This window comes from Vigna unguiculata, chromosome 3 (assembly GCF_037176805.1).
Source record: "Vigna unguiculata cultivar grain cowpea cultivar isolate G323 ecotype 2 chromosome 3, ASM3717680v1, whole genome shotgun sequence".
Lineage (NCBI taxonomy): Eukaryota > Viridiplantae > Streptophyta > Magnoliopsida > Fabales > Fabaceae > Vigna > Vigna unguiculata.
The window spans coordinates 11,091,712-11,109,702 of NC_140794.1; the positions used below are offsets into that span (position 1 = coordinate 11,091,712).

The 17,991-nt window shown below is 33.6% G+C and overlaps 1 protein-coding gene across 1 annotated transcript; it reads left to right on the forward strand.

Annotated features, from left to right (window-relative positions):
• The first annotated feature begins 13,081 nt into the window (after positions 1–13,081).
• Positions 13,082–14,185, forward strand: LOC146887468 (uncharacterized). The gene has a single exon (XM_085671552.1). It carries the CDS (start codon positions 13,082–13,084, stop codon positions 14,183–14,185), a length of 1,104 nt encoding a protein of 367 aa, XP_085527678.1.
• The last annotated feature ends 3,806 nt before the right edge of the window (positions 14,186–17,991 follow it).

A 17,991-nucleotide genomic window follows, 5' to 3' on the forward strand; every position in this document is an offset into this window, starting at 1 on the left:
TGAGCATACATCAAACTCCCAACAACATATGCATAAGGGATATTTTCCATCTGTTTCCGTTCCAAATCATTCTTTGGACATTGCATGAGACTAAACTTGTCTCATTTCTGTATTGGAACATGAGATGCTGAACATTTTTCCATTCTGAATCTCTCTAAAACTTTATTAATATATGCATTCTGAGACAAACCTAATAGTCCTTGTGATCTGTCACGGAATATTTCTATTCCTATCACATAGTATGCCTCACCCATATCTTTCATTTCAAAGTTATTAGAGAGAAATCTCTTAGTCTCACTTAATAGACCAAGATCATTAGTCGCAAGCAAGATATCATAAACATACAGAATTAGAAATATAAACTTACTCCCACTGACCTTCAGATATATACACCGATCAATGGTGTTTTCCTTAAATCCAAAGGACACAATAGTATCATTGAACTTAAGATACCATTGCCGAGAAGCTTGTTTAAGTCCATATATCGATCTCTTAAGTTTACACACCATGTGCTCCTTTCCTTCTTCAGCGAACCCCCCCGGTTGGTCCATATAGACATCCTCTTCTAAATCCCCATTCAGAAAAGCAGTTTTAACATTCATTTGATGTAACTCAAGATCATAATGAGCTACTAATGTCATGATAATTCTAAAAGAATCTTTCTTAGAAACAGGCGAAAATGTTTCCTTATAGTTAATGTCATCCTTCTGAGTAAAACCTTTAGCAACAAGACAGGCCTTGTAACGTTCAATATTGCCTTGAGAGTCACGCTTAGTCTTAAAAACCCATTTACACCCAACTCTCTTGCATGCTACTGGCAATTCCACAAGGTCCCATACATCATTATGTGCCATTGATTTAAGCTAATCTTTCATGGCATCTGACCACTTATCAGAATTATCACCATTAATGGCTTCTGAAAAAGAAATTGGATCATTATCAATACTTAAGTCATTTTCTGACTCTTGTAGATAAACCACATAGTTATTCGAAATTGCAGACTTTCTATCTCTTGTGGTTGTTCTACTATTGGTTCATTGTTAACCTCGGGATCATTAATTTGTTGTTCTTCTTGATTGTTGTGAGTTTCTACAACATGTGGAACAACAACTCTTGATAAAGAAGTACTAGTTATAGGAACTTGTACTCTAACTTCCTTAATCTCCACATTTCGTGAAGTTTCACTCCCACTGATTTCACCATTTTCAATGAACCGAGCATTTTCAGTTTCAATGATTCTTGTACTATGGGTAGGACAGTAAAACATATACCCTTTTGATTTTTCTGGATAACCAATGAAAAATCCACTGATTGTTCTTTCTTCTAGTTTCTTTTCTTGCGGATTGTATATTCTTACTTCTGCCTGATAACCCCAAACATGCAGGTGTCTCAAACTGGGTTTCCTATTCGTCCATAACTCAAAAGGAGTCTTTTGAACAGCTTTACTAGGAACCCTGTTCAACAAATACATGGCAGTCTTTAAAGCATACATCCACAATGATACAGGTAAACATAAATTACTTAACATACTCCTAACCATATCCATTAAGGTTCGATTACGCCTTTCTGATACACCATTTTGTTGTGGTGTGCCTGGCATTGTGTATTGAGCACAAATACCACGTTTCTCAAGGAACTTAGCGAATGGACCAGGGTGTTGTCCACTTTCATCATATCTTCCATAATACTCACCACCTCTATCAGACCTTACGATTTTCACCTTTCTGTCTACTTGCCTTTCCACTTCATTTATATAAACTTCCAAGGCATTTACTGACTGAGATTTCTCATGCAGTAGATAGACATGTCCATAACGCGAAAAATCATCAATAAAGGTGATGAAGTACTTCTCTTTATTGAAAGAATTTACATCAAACGGACCACATATATCGGTGTGTATGATTTCAAGAAGTTGAGTGTTTCTCGTGGCTCCTTTCTTTGTGTGTTTAGTTTGTTTGCCTTTAATACAATCCACACACACATTCAGATCAGTAAAATCTAAATCCGGAAGGATTTCATTCTTTACTAATCTTTGCATTCTTTCTTTGGAAATATGTCCCAAACGTTTATGCCACAAGTAAGCAGATCGTTCATCCACTAAACTACGTTTAGTGCCAACATTGTGATGCAAAGTCATAAGAGTGTCAGCATATAAATTATCCAAATTCAATTTATATAAACCATCATAAAGTGTACCAGATCCAATCATAAAAGTACGCTTAAACAAACTGAAACAACCATTCCCAAACTTAAAAGAATATCCAGCAATATCAAGCTTAGACAAAGAAATTAAATTCCTAATGATACTAGGTACATAAAAAGTATCCATAAGGTCTAAGTGATATCTAGTGTCAAGGATTAGACGATAAGTCCCGACCGCTTCCACTGGAACTTTCTCTTTATTGCCCATGAAGACAAACTTCTCATTTGGATTTATGGTTCGGGTTGTAAGAAATCCCTCATCACATTAGAACATGAGTCGTACATCCAGAATCAATCCACCACGTATTATGGGGAACTTCAGTTAAGTTTGATTCAAAATATACGTAAGCATTATGCTCACCTTTCTTTTCTAACCAAGCCTTACGCTTTATGCAGTCCTTCTAGAAATGTCCAGACTTCCCGCAGAAATGACATTTGTCATTTTTCTTCTAGATTTTGGTTGAGGACTCGTCAATCTTCAGTGGTCCTTTACCCTTTCCATGTTTCTTAACAACTTTCTTTCCAACAACTCCTTGATTCTTCACATATTGAATAGAGTGGCTTCCTAAGTTCTTTAGTCGGGTCTCCTCCTGAACTAGCATACTGTATAATTCATGCACATTCCACTTGTCTTTCATGGTGTTGTAGTTCATCTGGAATGGACCATACTCAGACGGTAATGAGTTCAAAATGAACTGCACGAAAAAACCTTCATCCACTGCCATTCCTAAAGACTTAAGTCTTGTTGCGATATTTGTCATCTCGATCACATGCTCATGCATAGTACGCGAACCGTCAAACTTCATAGTGGTCAACGTACTCATCAGTGTTCCAGCGAGAGACTTATCAGCAATTTTGGAGCGCTCTTCCACAAATTTCATAAATTCTTGTGCGTCATCAGTTTTGGGAAGAGCTGACTTTATATTGCTTGCTATGCTCATTCTCATAAATATTAAGCTAAGTCTGTTTGATCTTGCCCAAGCTTTGTAATGGGCTTTCTCTTCATTGCTACTACCATCCGTGATAACAGCCGACTTTTCAACTAGAAGAGCTAGATAAAGATCCAACACACCTAAGTGAATTTGGACTTGCTCACTCCAGTTAGGGAAATTCAACCCATTAAAGATTGGAACAGACGAAGCATGCGAGTGTAAAGATACCGGAACAGAGACTGCAATTAACACATGCCTAACATCAATGCTTTGAGTCATAAAACTGAACATAAAAACAGATTCATATATAAACAATCATTTTATGCATACTAATGTTCTCCTTTGGGAGATCCAATAATATACAAACATAAGCATAATGATGCTAATCATATTATAACATTATTGATAATTAAAATATGCAACAACTAGAATCACCTACTACATTTGGGTATATAAATAAAACTAGTGACGCATACAAAATTATCTACAATCATGTTCATTAATTATGAGAACAATTAATCAACCTTTGGGCGATCCTTAAATGCCTTATAATTAATGAATTTTAATTAACCCATAAATTTAATTATTCATAATTTAGCATTCATACTATGGGTAATTAAAATAAAAAACATTAATAATTTGAAATCATATAAACTTTAAAATTTTGACCACTTTGGTGACTAACAAAATTTATCATACTTAATTTCAAATAAATAAATACACATACATTTAATTGCTATAAACTTTATATAGCATTCTCATTAATTTTAATTTAACAATAACAAACATAAATATTATTGCAAATAAAATAAAATTATTAACTATTTATATAAATAATATAATTAATATTATTTATATAAATAAAATAATTAAAATAAATATTATTGCAACTTAACTGATGCACGATGCACGCATTGGCAGTTCATTCCATTCACGTTCACACATTACCCATTCTCACATTTCATTCCAAATTAAAATTAATCAACTCTCATACTACAAAGGTAACAGTAACTGCTTTTAATTTCATTCAATGCCAATTAAAATACAATCACGCATCATGACCTGTTCACTGATTCAGATTCAGATTTCACGCATATATTCATGTATTGTTCATTCATATTCAATAATCCTTCAAAGTTTAATCAGGATTCATACAAATTGGAAACAAACATCATAAAAGGAGAAACATCACATAATAGGAGAATCATAAATCCTACAACATAAGCTCTGATACAACATGTAAAACTAATTAAGGATCTTTAAGAGTTATGATTCTCACTCGATAAAACATAATAGAGCACTAACCTTTCTCTTCTCACACGTTCTTGATGGGTTACTGTGAAAAGAACCTTATGGCCAGAGACAGAACCCCAATTCCTTTTTATAAACCAACGTCCATCAAGTTGGTTTTTTATTTTATCTTTATCTTTATTTTATTTTATTATCACTTCCCATAATAATAACCAATAAGTCTTTATATTTTTATTAAATCACAATTGGGCCCATCATAATATTTCAAATGAGTCACTAATAGAATTAATTCGTCAATTAATTCTAACAAGTTAGTGAGTGATTTGATTGATATGATAGATTAAAAAAAAATTAATATATTTAAAAGAGAGTTTACCATTTTGCCCTTATGTAAAAAATAGTATAAATTTGTTTTTGTAGCTTTACTGTCCTTTGTTTTGTTATTGTTGGTAATGGTGTCCAGGTTGTATATTCTTGCTGATTTAAAATCGTAATTGGCTTACATTTTTTCTTTTCAATGAAGCTAATCAGGAATGGAGACATTGATGTTGCATTTGGTAAATTGCGGGAATGGTATCCATAAATTGTTGAGGTGGGCTCTCTCAGATTATAATACTTGTCTCGGTCACTTTTTTCTGAGAGAATCTCACTAGCCGTTGAACCTGCACTGTACATGCAAAACACGTGAATAATTTTTTATCAGGGTAAACGCGTCTTTTATCACCACTCTCCTTCAAATCTCTGGTTCATAAGCGTGATGCCAAAATGGATGGATCCTTCAAATCCTTTCGGAAACCCGCCTGCAAATCATGCCAATCAAACAAGATTTATCACTGCTGATCCATCTTTCCATTTACGTTGCAACAGGAAATACATTGAAGCGAACACAACCTTAATGAAAAGAGTAAGTTTTCTTTTAATTTAAAGAAACTAAGGATTCAATCAACCAGTACTAAACAAAACATTGAATACGAATAGTCCTTGTCAAGTGTTTTTGAATATATTCTTAGAAAATAATAACATAATAATTTTTAGATTGAGTATTCTAAAAGGTATTTCTAAACTATAAATACTTTATAATTTATAAAATACATATTCTAAAAGATAAAAAAAAATTAAATATTTCAAAAAATATTTTAAAATATAATTGTTTGTTTAGTATTTCTAAATATAATTGAATTTTGCATTCTAGGATTTTTTTTGTATAAGGGTAAAGTGGGGATTTTAAATTTTATAGGGCGCAGAAAGAAAAGAAAAAGGAGATGGAGGAAGAAACAATGGAGATTGAGATCAAAATTATACGAATATTTTTTTTTGGAGAATTTCTTCCTTGTAAGATTTCTTGTGCACCTCCAAAAGTTTTTTAAAATCCAAAACTATCCTTTAATCATGTGAGAAGATACGGAGATCACACTCCCAAATTTACTTTAGGATATCGACTTCCGTTAAAGAAACTTTTAAAAGTCGACTTTCGGATGTCAAAAAGAATATATCGAAAGTTGACTTTCAGAAATAAATAAATATATATATATATATTTGTTTTTATTTTTTTCAAATTTTAACTTTATTTTTTAATTATATTAAAATTTTATTTTTATTATATTTTTTAACAAATTATATTAAAGTAAATTTTGAATTTAAAAATATAAAAGTATATAATAAAAAATTGAAATTTTAAATAGGATTAAAAAAATTCAAATAAAATAGAGAATAATAGATATATTAATTATAGTAATAAAATATTTATAAAAAAATTTATATAAAAAAATTTTAAAAATCATTTAAATTAAAATAATAAAACTTTAAATTAAAAAAAAGAATATATATATATATATATATATATTCGTTTTTTTTCTTAGATTTGAAGTTTGCTTTTTTAATTATATTTAATTATATAAGTTTTAAAAATTAATAAAATTAAGAAATCAAATAAATTAAAAGAATAATTAAATTTTAAATTAAAAAATTTGTTTTAGAATTTTTTATTTTAATTAAAGTTTAATTTTTTTGACTTTAATTATTTTTCTATAACATATTTTACTTATTTTTCATTTTTTAAAGTAATTTTTGTTTTAAATTTATATATTTTAGAATTTTTAATATTTTTAATATGTATTTTAGAAATAAAATAAAATCTTAAATATTTATATTTATAAATATAATTATTTTATAATGTATTGAAAATAAACAAACTTAAATGTAATTAAACCTTAAATTTAAGAAAAAAAATAAAGGTTTAATTAATCGTAAGGTACCCAGTTTGGTACTAGTGTGTCAAATTGGTACCCGCTTTTTAAAAAGTATCAATTGCGTACCCAAATAGGTTTATGTGCATCAATTGGGTCCATATCGTTAAATTGTGAGAAACGGCGTTAAAAATGAGATGATGTGGCATTTGTGAACGGATACGTGTCAATTTAAAAAGCAGTTGTGGCTGAAAAAATTATTGTACAGTGACGTGGTGTGGTCTATTTATAAATCAGATTGTGTTGTGCCCTAATTGTAGAATTGGGTTTTCGCTATCTTTGTGGTGGGGTTCTTCCTCTGCAGTTCTTCCTCTGCTCTTCTTTCTTCAATCATTTTGGTCTTCGTTCTTGATTGGAAGAGGTAATTTTTGGTCAATCGGCAATGTCTCGCAATGAAGGTTGTTCGTGCTCTTCGTGGGGTTCACAGAAGCAAAGTGTGTCCTCCACTGGTGGTTCGTATAGGGTGTTGGGTGAATGTCCTCTTTGCTTTTGTGGGGAGAACGCTGTGTTGAGAGTCGCTAAAACAGTCAGGAATGCCAGCAAACAATTTTGGGGGTGTCCTAAATATAAGGTCGGAGTAGATGTTTGATTTTAATTTAATTTTGATTGAATCTTTATTAATTTTTTTGATGTTCTCTGTTTTTGATTAATGTTCTATTCTTTGTTCTTGCAAACAGCGGAGTGGTGGGAATGAGGTATTTAAAGGGTGCAATTACTTCAAATGGCTAAATGAAGATAATGAAGATGAAAAAGATGCTACCATTGGGAGACAAAGGAGAAAGATTTACACTCTGAAAAAAGCAGTTGCGACTTCTGATAGATGGGTTAAAATTTTAAGTGTAATAATAATGTTTTTGCTTTTCGTTAATGTAATTTTAGTTTGTAAGTTAGTACAAAAGAGTTGTTGAACTGTTGTTAGATTGACTGCTTCAGTAAGTATCAGTGTAATGTTGTAATGAATTCTTAATGAAGGAATGACAAGTTTGAGTGACCTGACTGTGTTCTATTTATTCGCATTTAACATGATTTGATAATGAAGAGAATCTGGAGATGAGAAAGCAAATAATATTAAAGTGGTTCATAATTACATTTCAGTACATAATATTATTCTTCAAAAGACCTGAATTTGTAAATAACAGCACTTAGCAAGCTGTTTCCAAAATAACACTACCACATTCTAAGATAACAGCATTGAGTTTGTCAACAAAAAGCAATTACATATTGATTTTCCAAAATAATTTTGGGTTGGCTGATTTGTTGGTGCTGGCATAACTGGTTCAGATGCAGTAATATGACTTTGCTGACCACCACTGATATCAGTTGCCTGAGTTGGCTGATTTGCCTGTGTTTGTTCAGCAGTTGTTGTTCCTTCTTGTGTAACTGTTGGAGTTGGTTGCTGCTCTGGTGGAGGTGCCTGCGGACAAGTATTTCTTTTGTGTCCAAGTGATCTACAAATGGCACATCTTTTACGGGTTCCACCTTGCCTGACTTGGGTATCATCCTTCCTCAGCTCCTAGGATTCCAGCCTTCGTTTCTTTTTTGGTCTTCTAGGCAGAACTCTTTTAGTAGGAGGTAACACATCAGCATAAGATGTCATCTCCCACAGATGAGGTCCATTAACAGGATATATCAGGGACAAATAGGTCTCCTCGTATGTTGACTTTAGAAACTAGTGTGGGAGGTAATCCTCTGCATTCAAATTCAGAAATCGGATGGCAGTGATTGCGTGACAGCAGGGAATTGATGTTATTGCCCACTTCTTGCAGCTACACTCCTGTTTATCTAAATCCACCACATATTTCTCCCCAATCATAGCAGTATGGCTGGCCTCAAATAGTTGTTGTCCAGACCAGCTGTAATGAATATAAGATATAATTAAATAACAGGCACAAGACATTCAGATTTAATGAAACATTATTACAATTAGGTGCGTCAAATACATTTACCTTGGTAACCAATATTTGTTCTTTTGTGCTTCCTTGTCCAGTCTGTCTTGAATTTTTGGGCAAATAGAACCATGAAAGGCATTTACCTTCTTTCTATTGGAAGCCCATCTCTGCATGAGATACATTCGAATTTCTTCCATCATGGTTATGATGGGTTTACTCCTGGAATCTACTATAGTGCTATTGAAACCCTCATACATGTTGTTCACAACAGTGTCAGACGCAGGTCTTGATGTAAATCTGGACCTGGACCAGAATCTGATTGCAGGGAAAAAACCATTTTAATTTGAAATCAGTTTAAATCCAAAACAATATTTAAAAACAATATTTAAAAACATGCCTTGGGGGAATCTGTATCAGATGTTTAAAAGCATCAACATTCAACTCTTTAATCTCCCTCATCACAGCCTCCAATGCTTGTGGGTGTGTGGCATATGTTGCTTTCCAGAGTAGTCTCTTCAGATTTTTTTTCCAGGGAATTTTTTGCGGAAGTTGGCGTATATATGACGTACACAGAATCTTTGGTCCACACCAGGCAACAGTTCTTGCAATGCTGGAAGCAGTCCTTACAATTTTTAGAGCATAACAATTGATTGGTCAAATTTTTAAGAATCACAATTAAACATCAAATAGCACATGGATATAGTTACTTACTTTTTGTTGGTCTGACATGAAAGTGATTTTAGAACAGATTTCAGCTCCTCCTAGGTCTTCTATCATCAAATCAAGAAACCATGTCCATGTTTCCTTGTTCTCTACTTCTACCACAGCGTATGCCAATGGAAGCATTTGGTCATTTTCATCTCTGCCCACAACTGTTAACAGTTCTTCCCCATATTTTCCCTTCAAAAAACAACCATCTACACCAATAATAGGCCTACAACAGAAGAAGCTATCTTTACAAGCCTTGAGGCATACATATAGTCGTTTGAAAATAGGATTGCCCTCATTCTCATCAACATGGACTTTGATAGTGAAACCTGGATTTGACCTTAACAACTCATGTGCATAGTCATAAACACGTTTATATTGTTCTTGGAATGACCCATCAATGTTCTTGTATGCCATAGTCTTAGCCCTAAAGGCCATTGATCTTGAAACACCAATGTTCCATTTTCTCCCAATTTTGTTTTTCAAATCAGTCAACTTCATATTTGGGTTCTCTCTTAGTGATTTTTCTAGCCTCCCACTTAACCACTTTGAAGTCATCAAACGCACATTGAATTCCCTACTACATGTGTGATTGTTGATAATTCTCCTTAACTGCCATGTACTTTGTGGTGCTTTATAAGCACAATATGCATACCACTTGCATTTACCCTTCACACCCAAACACTTCACACAAATTCTCCTTTTGTCATTTCTAAAAATTTTTAACTTTCTGCCACTTTGGACACCATAAGTTCTAATAGCCTCAGTGAATTCTTCCTTCTCAGTAAAGTACGTCCCAACTTTCCAATTATAGTCTTCCATACTTTTGGGCATGGAGAGTATCCCAAAGTTACCATACCTATCTTTATCATCATCACTTGCATCACTATTTCCATAACTATCTAAAGTCTCGGACTCCCATTCCCTATCAGACAACCCCCTGTCAAACACATTTTCACCCTTTGGGTTTGTTCTAGACAAACCACTTCCTCCTTGAATAGTAACATCAAACAGATCATCCTCCAATTCCTCGGTTTCAATTCTAACATCAAACAACTCATCCTCACCCATTACTTCCTCTTCAGAATCAGTCCAACTCCTCACTTCATAATCATCATCACCCTCATAGTCTGTTTCCTCACCCTCTACAGCATGTTCTTCATCATGCTCAACCTCCACTTCACCCTCATTCTCACCTACACCACCCACTTCAGCAGGTTGGTCATCATGCTCAACCTCCACTTCACCCTCATTCTCACCTGCACCACCCACTTCAGCAGGTTGTTCATCATGCTCAACCTCCAGTTCACCCTCACCTTTATCTACAGGAGCTTCACCAACTTCCACCCCAACATGTTGTTCATCAACTGCAGCCTCCATATCACCCTCACCTTCACCTGCAGCTTCCACCTCAACTGCAGCTTCCACCTCAACCCCACCCACCATAGTAGGTTCTGCATCACCCCGAGTCTCCACCTCAACTACAGCTTCCACCTCAACCCCACCCACCACACCAACTTCTGCCTCAGTCCCACCCTCTATCATATGTACTAATACAGGCTCATAGACGAAGTGCACCACATATAGGTGCACTTGACCATTTAGTGTGGCGATGTTCACCATGTGACATGCACCTCTATCATCGCTCAGTAATTCCAGTCTTCCATCCAATACAACACCTCCACCTACTGAATACCACAATTCTTTGACATTCACGTATCCCATTTCCCTCAAAATGGATATTATCTCAAAGTAACTCCATCTGTCTGGGTCACATGACAAAATACTACTCTCTCCAATGTATTTCAGTGACCCATCATTAACAAACCTTCCCCCATGGTGAAAAACAACTTCGAAATTTTCTTCCATATGAAGTATTATATTCCTATCTATATATCCCTGTCACATATGAAAATGCCCAAACAATCAAAAAGAAATTACAAACCATACCATCCAACACACAAAGACATCGACAAAATGAACAAAGGGGGACCACACAGTAACGCAACACCGTCACCGCAATACAAATTACAACAACACAAGAATAAAAGCACACAAAACAATAAATACATTTGACAGAACCCCAAAAATTACCACAATGTCAGACAAAACTAAAAACCCTAAATGGCAGTGAATGCCTGCGCGAGTGAATGGCAGGAACACATACCTTTCTTCCACCGCTAAACCCATGTCGCTGTCAAGGATGCTTCCGATCATCTACTAAATGCCAGTGAAAGCAAGCGCAAATCGATTCACCGGTCTCGTCTTCTCCCCTCTTCTCTGTTCTTCAAACTACACCAATAACTTTACCAAAATTCCTTTTTAATTTTTGCCTTCTACAATTAATTAACGTTAAATTACTTCTCAAACCAACAATATCCACGTCACTAATGGCCACGTGTTATTTTCTTGCTTATCAGACCAACTTAAATCAGTCAACGTTAACCACTATAACAGCGTCTAAATTATTGGACCCAATTGATGCACATAAACGTATTTTGGTACGCAATTGATACTTTTTTAAAAGCGGATACCAATTTGACACACTAGTACCAAACTGGGTACTTTACGATTAATTAAACCAAAAATAAAAGAAGAAATATATATATATATATATATATATATATATATATATATATATTTATTTATTTATTTTGAAAGTCAATTTTGACTTTCGAAAATATTTTAAACTGAAAGTCTACATTTAAAAATAATTTTAAAGATATGATTTACTTAAATAATCAAAGGATACTTTTGAAATTTCAGAAATATTTGGAACTGCAGAGAAATTTTTTGAAAGTGGAGGAAGAAAGCCCCTTCTACCTGCGTCCCATCAAATTCCCCCTCGCTCTATCACATTGGATTTTACTTTCCCAAACACATTTTAGATCAGTGCCAGAAAATAAAAATCGGAAGAAACTTATCCCACCTCTATTTCAGATTAAAATTTCCGAAAGCCCGTATCGGATGCAGATATAAATTTGATGGGGTGCAGGAAGAAACACCCAAATTATAATCACTTGTGGAATGGACACATTTAACCTTAGTCCGGTCCAAACGACTTTTCCACATTGGTTTTATGATTATTGTAGATTTCCCGGTGTAAATGGCACAATCAGATATCCAACAATTACAAAAGGAAAATCCTTTTATTATTATTATTATTATTATTTACCTAATCCGTTTCAACATTATTTTTATATATGTAAATCATGGAGAAAGGTCTTCATATCTGAACTTAATTTGCAAATTATTTCATAAACCACCCTTTATACATGTTGGAGATATATAATTGATTCATATATAAATGTACCAAAATTCCATTTATAATTTTTGAGAGATTAATACTAAGAGTACTTTTAATCTTTAATTTCATTTTAAAGTCCATTTTTCTGATGTGTGACTTTTGAAACTAAGATATTTAAACGAGTCTTTGGAGAGAATTATTAGGGAGATATGTTGGGTTTTTAATAAACTTAAATGTATTAACCATTATAGGTAGCTAGTCGTTGTAAGAAACTAGTCGTTATGAGTGGTTAATGCACTAGCCGTTGGAGTCTAGGTAGTTAATAAGTTAGCCGTTTATAGCCGTTTATAGCTGTTTATAGCCGTTGAGAGTACAATGATGAGGAAATTTGGGTCTATAAATATAATGTATTGTAAGAACAACAACAACAACAAGAGGTGAATAAAATTTTTTCACAAGATCATTTGAGTTGTTGTCTAACAAAGTGCTAACAAAGTGGTATCAAGAGCCAGTTAGCTTGAGTGTTTGAGTGGAAAAGAGAGAGAGCTAGAGAGCTTGAGTGCTTGAAAAAAGAGAGCTAAGTGTTTGAGAAAAAAAGAAAGTGAGATGGCCAGTCTTACAAATAGTGTCTCCCTACCCAAGTTGACAAAGGCTGTCAATTATGACAATTGGAGTCTCAAAATGAAGGCCCTTCTTGGATCCCAAGAAAATTGGGAGGTGGTTGAAAATGGTTTTGATGAACCAGCCAACACTACAGGTTGGTCAAATGCCCAGTTGAAAGTGCTGAAAGACGCACGTGTGAAGGACAAGGCAGCTTTGTACATCCTATACCAAGCTGTGGACGAGTCTAGCTTTGAGAAGATTGCAAGTGCAAAATCTTCAAAAGAAGCGTGGGACATATTGGAGAAGGCGTATAAAGGAGATGACCGAGTGAAGCAGGTGCGACTTCAAACACTTAGAGGCGAATTGGAGAGCATGAAGATGAAAGAGACAGAAGGAGTAGCCGAGTACATTACTCGGGTTGAAACTGTGGCGAATCAACTTAGTAGAAATGGAGAGACGTTGCCTGCTAGCCGAGTTGTGGAGAAGATCTTGAGGTCTCTAACGGATGACTTTGAGAACGTGGTGTGCGCGATTGAAGAGTCCAAGGACTTGTCAATGCTCACGGTTGAAGAGCTTGCCAGGTCCCTTGAGGCGCATGAGCAGCGGAAGAAGAAGAAGGTTGAGCCACTTAATCAATTACTCCAAACAAAGATGTCAATTAAAGATGAGAAAGCTCAGAACACTCAAGGTAGAGGACGATATCGAGGAGGTATAAGAAGCGGTCCTAGTGGTAGAAGCCGAGGACAAGAAGAGAAAGAACAATCCGGTCAACAAAATTGGCACGGAAGAGGACGAGGTCCATGGAGAGGAGGTCAATCAAGCAACTCAAATGTTGAGTGCTTCAAGTGTGGCAAGTATGGCCATTATGCAAAGGACTATTACTCAGGCAAGTGTTTCAATTGTGGTAAATATGGACATTTTGCCAAAGATTGTAGATCTGAAAGTAGAAAGGAAGAGACGATCAACCTCACAAAAGATGTTGAAGAAGAAGCGACATTGTTGATGATGGCACGTAGCTCGGGAGCCGAGCATAAACAAGTGGTGAACTCGGCAAGAAAACCGAGTAGCATGGAGAATTCAGCAAAAAAAGTTGAGTATAGTCGATAACTCGACAAGACAGTCGAGTAGCGTGGATAGGTCAGCAAGACAACCGAGTAGGTTGCATAGGCTGGTGAGACATGTAGATAGCCCAAACAGGGTGGTGGAGCGTGTAGATACCCCAGACAACATGGTGGAGCATGAGGCCAACTCAGTTAACTTGGTGGAACGCCTACATAGCTCAGATAAGTTGGTGGAGCAAGTGGATTACTCAAATAGCTCGGTGGAACATGTGAAAAGCTTGAATATCTCAGAATTTGAAGAAGAAAAGCTTCTAATCCAAAGGTTGGAGATTGCAAAAGGAGACTTGCAACAGAGTATTGAAAAGGAGGTTAGAGACAATTTAATTCTACAAGAAAGCGTAGAGAGAAGGAAACAGGCTTTGCAAAAGCGGCACTTGGAATTTGAAGAAGATGTTTCAAGTTTGCAAAAACATTTACAAGTTGAGAAGGATCTGAGAGCTGCACTCGAAGTGCAAGATGAGAAGTGGCGACTTGAAATGGATGAGGAGATTGAGCACAACAATACGTGGGTGTGGTCTAACCTTTCAAAAGGAAGTCAACCTATTGATAAGAACTCAGTTAACAACAAATCGGCCACAAAGACAAAGAACCCAATGAGTAACAAGTCGGTCAAAGAGAAGAACAAGTTTGCCAGTAAGGATGCAAAAACTGAGAGAGCAGAGAACAAGTTAGTCACAGGGAAAGCGAAGTACAAGTCGACCATAGATAAAGTGAAAGGGAAGTCAGTCATGAAGAAAGCGAAGAACTTAACTATTCATGAAAGGGACAAGCACAATGTGAGAAGAGTTATTGCACGTGATGAAGAATAAAGGAACAAAGATGGAGAATAATAGAAGCATTTAAGTTTAAGGGGGAGTTTTGTTGGGTTTTTAATAAACTTAAATGTATTAACCATTATAGGTAGCTAGCCGTTGTGAGAAACTAGTCGTTGTGAGTGGTTAATGCACTAGCCGTTGGAGTCTAGGTAGTTAATAAGTTAGCCGTTTATAGCCGTTTATAGCTGTTTATAGCCGTTGAGAGTACAATGATGAGGAAATGTGGGTCTATAAATATAATGTATTGTAAGAACAACAACAACAACAAGAGGTGAATAAAATTTTTTCACAAGATCATTTGAGTTGTTGTCTAACAAAGTGCTAACAAGATATACTAATCATCAGTCTATCTCATAAAAAAATTGACATCAGTTTTTTCTAACTTAAAATATTTATAACTTAAAATCTTAATACAGTGTATTACAATGTTTAATATTTTTATCTCTATTAATCTTATAATTGAATTTTCAACTAACAATGCTAGAAGTCCCACGTTAACTAGAGATAAGATAATTTCATAACATATAAGTGAGGTGCAAATCTCACCTTACAAGTCGATTTCGTGGAGTTGAGTTAAGTTTAAAACTCACTTCTAATATGATATTAGAGTCAAATTAGAGTCTATCCTAACAAACTTTCTTAAACGTTATGTTTCACATGCTATCGGACACTTAACAGATCACCCACTCATTTCTTGTCACACGCACTAAATAAATATATCTTGACATAAATATCCAACTAAGATGCATCATGATAAAAAATCGAGTTAAACTTAAAAATTCACCTTCTAATTTACTTTCTAACAATACTCTATTTCTTTTTGAACTAAAATCTAGGAATCATAGGCACCGAGGAAAATATTTATGACTCTTCAAGAGTTTGAAGGTCACTGCAAGAACAGTGTTTGTTTGTATCTCTTCGTCAACGGAGGGTCATATATGTGACCAGAGGGACGTGAAAGGACATATGACCCAATTTCTTAAACCTTTCTTAGTAGTCACTTTGCAACAAAACAGAATCACTCATACTTTAATATTAATCTTCCAATATTCTAAGTGAATAAAAAAAAATACTTAAAAAGGAAAAGTTTATTAAAAATATTGATGAGATTAGTTAAACTAAGTTATGCAGTTGCTCTCATTGGAAACGTGTACGTAATCATATTTTCATGGACGATGACTCTCTTGTAACAGAATACTGAATAATGTGTAAGCCACTAACTATTGAAAAGGAAGTAGAAGAAGCTAAGTTTTTGTTTCTTATACAATATCTACATTATACTAAAAATAAAGACTCTTTTGTGGTGTAACCTGGTTGATGTTAATAGTGTTAGTGTTGGTGTATTTATTATTTTCGTTGACACAGTTTTATTTTTATTTTATTTTTTTAACAAAAGGGTGATGCTAAAACTGTCATTATTTGCAATTCAGCTATCCACACACACAAAACCTATTAATCAATTTCAATAAAAATAAAATATAGTTTTATAGATTCACACTACAACATATATATATATATATATATATATATATATATATATATATATATATATATATATAGTTGTATACCTGCTTGTTAGTAGATAACATCTGACACTGACAGAACCAATTCATACATTAAATTATTCTGTATTAAAATATGTGACAAACGCTAAACTAAAAGTGATATTAAATATGGTGTTTAAAAAAATAAATCCAAACAAATTAGTTGGAAACTGATATAAAAAAACTGAAAATAGATTCAATTGAATTTTCTGTTTTAGGTTTTTTTAGATTTTCTTTTCAACTCATTGATTTGGTATGGATTTCTCAAGCAAATAAAAAAAAAACAAATCGCTTATCATATTTAAGTATAATGTTATATTTTTAAAATTAACTAATAATTAATAAACACATGACATTGTTTCCAAGTTAAATATGTTTTTGGTTCCTTAACTTTTAATGAAAACTAAAATTAGTTTAATTTAGTCTTCCAATTTTAAAAATGTGTCAATTTAGTCATTTTAACCAAATTTTATTTAGTTTATATGACGTTTCAAATGTGTTTCATGACAATATTTGTGTTACTTACATAGTTTGACACATCTTCACTTCAATGTTAGATGAGGAATGTGTTTGAAACATCAAATAAACTTTAAAAAAAAAATGTTAAAATGACTAAATTCACACCTTTGTAAAGATAAAAAACTAAATTAATCTAAAATTTCAAAAAAGACTAATTCTAATTTTTGATCAAAATTAAAGAACTAAAACATATTTAAACTAGTACATATTGTAGCAAACCATTTTTAGGAATTACATTATCTCTAAACCATGCATCTAAACATTATCATTAAAAGATAATATAAATATGTATAAGATTACTTTACAGTCATCCATTCCAATGAAAGAAGGTTTTGAAAATAAAACATGCATTATCATTTAAGGAATATAAACTCTCTCCACACACACACACACACACACACACACACATATATATATATATATACATATATATATATATATATATATATATACAAAATCATTTGTATAACTCCAAAACCCTTTCGGTTGTTTTGGTGCTAAAATCTTCTATATCTATTATTTTCTACTCTCATGTATCGGACGATTATAGCAATTAGAAAACAACAACCACATATTAAAGTAAACTAATATATTTAGAAGATGTGATAACATACAATCATGCAATCATTTCAACAATTTAACATACATATCAAATACTGTATCATTATTTTCAAAAGACTCATGCATTAAATTAGACTCATATTCTACACTTATCATATGGACACTCATCTTGACAAAACCACCCAAGTTCTATTCAATCCAATATATCATGACTTAAATCTTTTTCACATGACAAAGTTATACAAAAAGTAAAAGGAGAAAAGAATTATAGAATAAATAAAAATGTTCTCTATTTAAAGTTATAAAAATGTTTCTTAACTTCTTAATTACTATAAGATACGATCATATACTAA

Bases quoted from the DNA above. Each gene is read 5' to 3' on its own strand.
- LOC146887468 (XM_085671552.1), top strand. From the start codon at position 13,082: ATGGCCAGTCTTACAAATAGTGTCTCCCTACCCAAGTTGACAAAGGCT.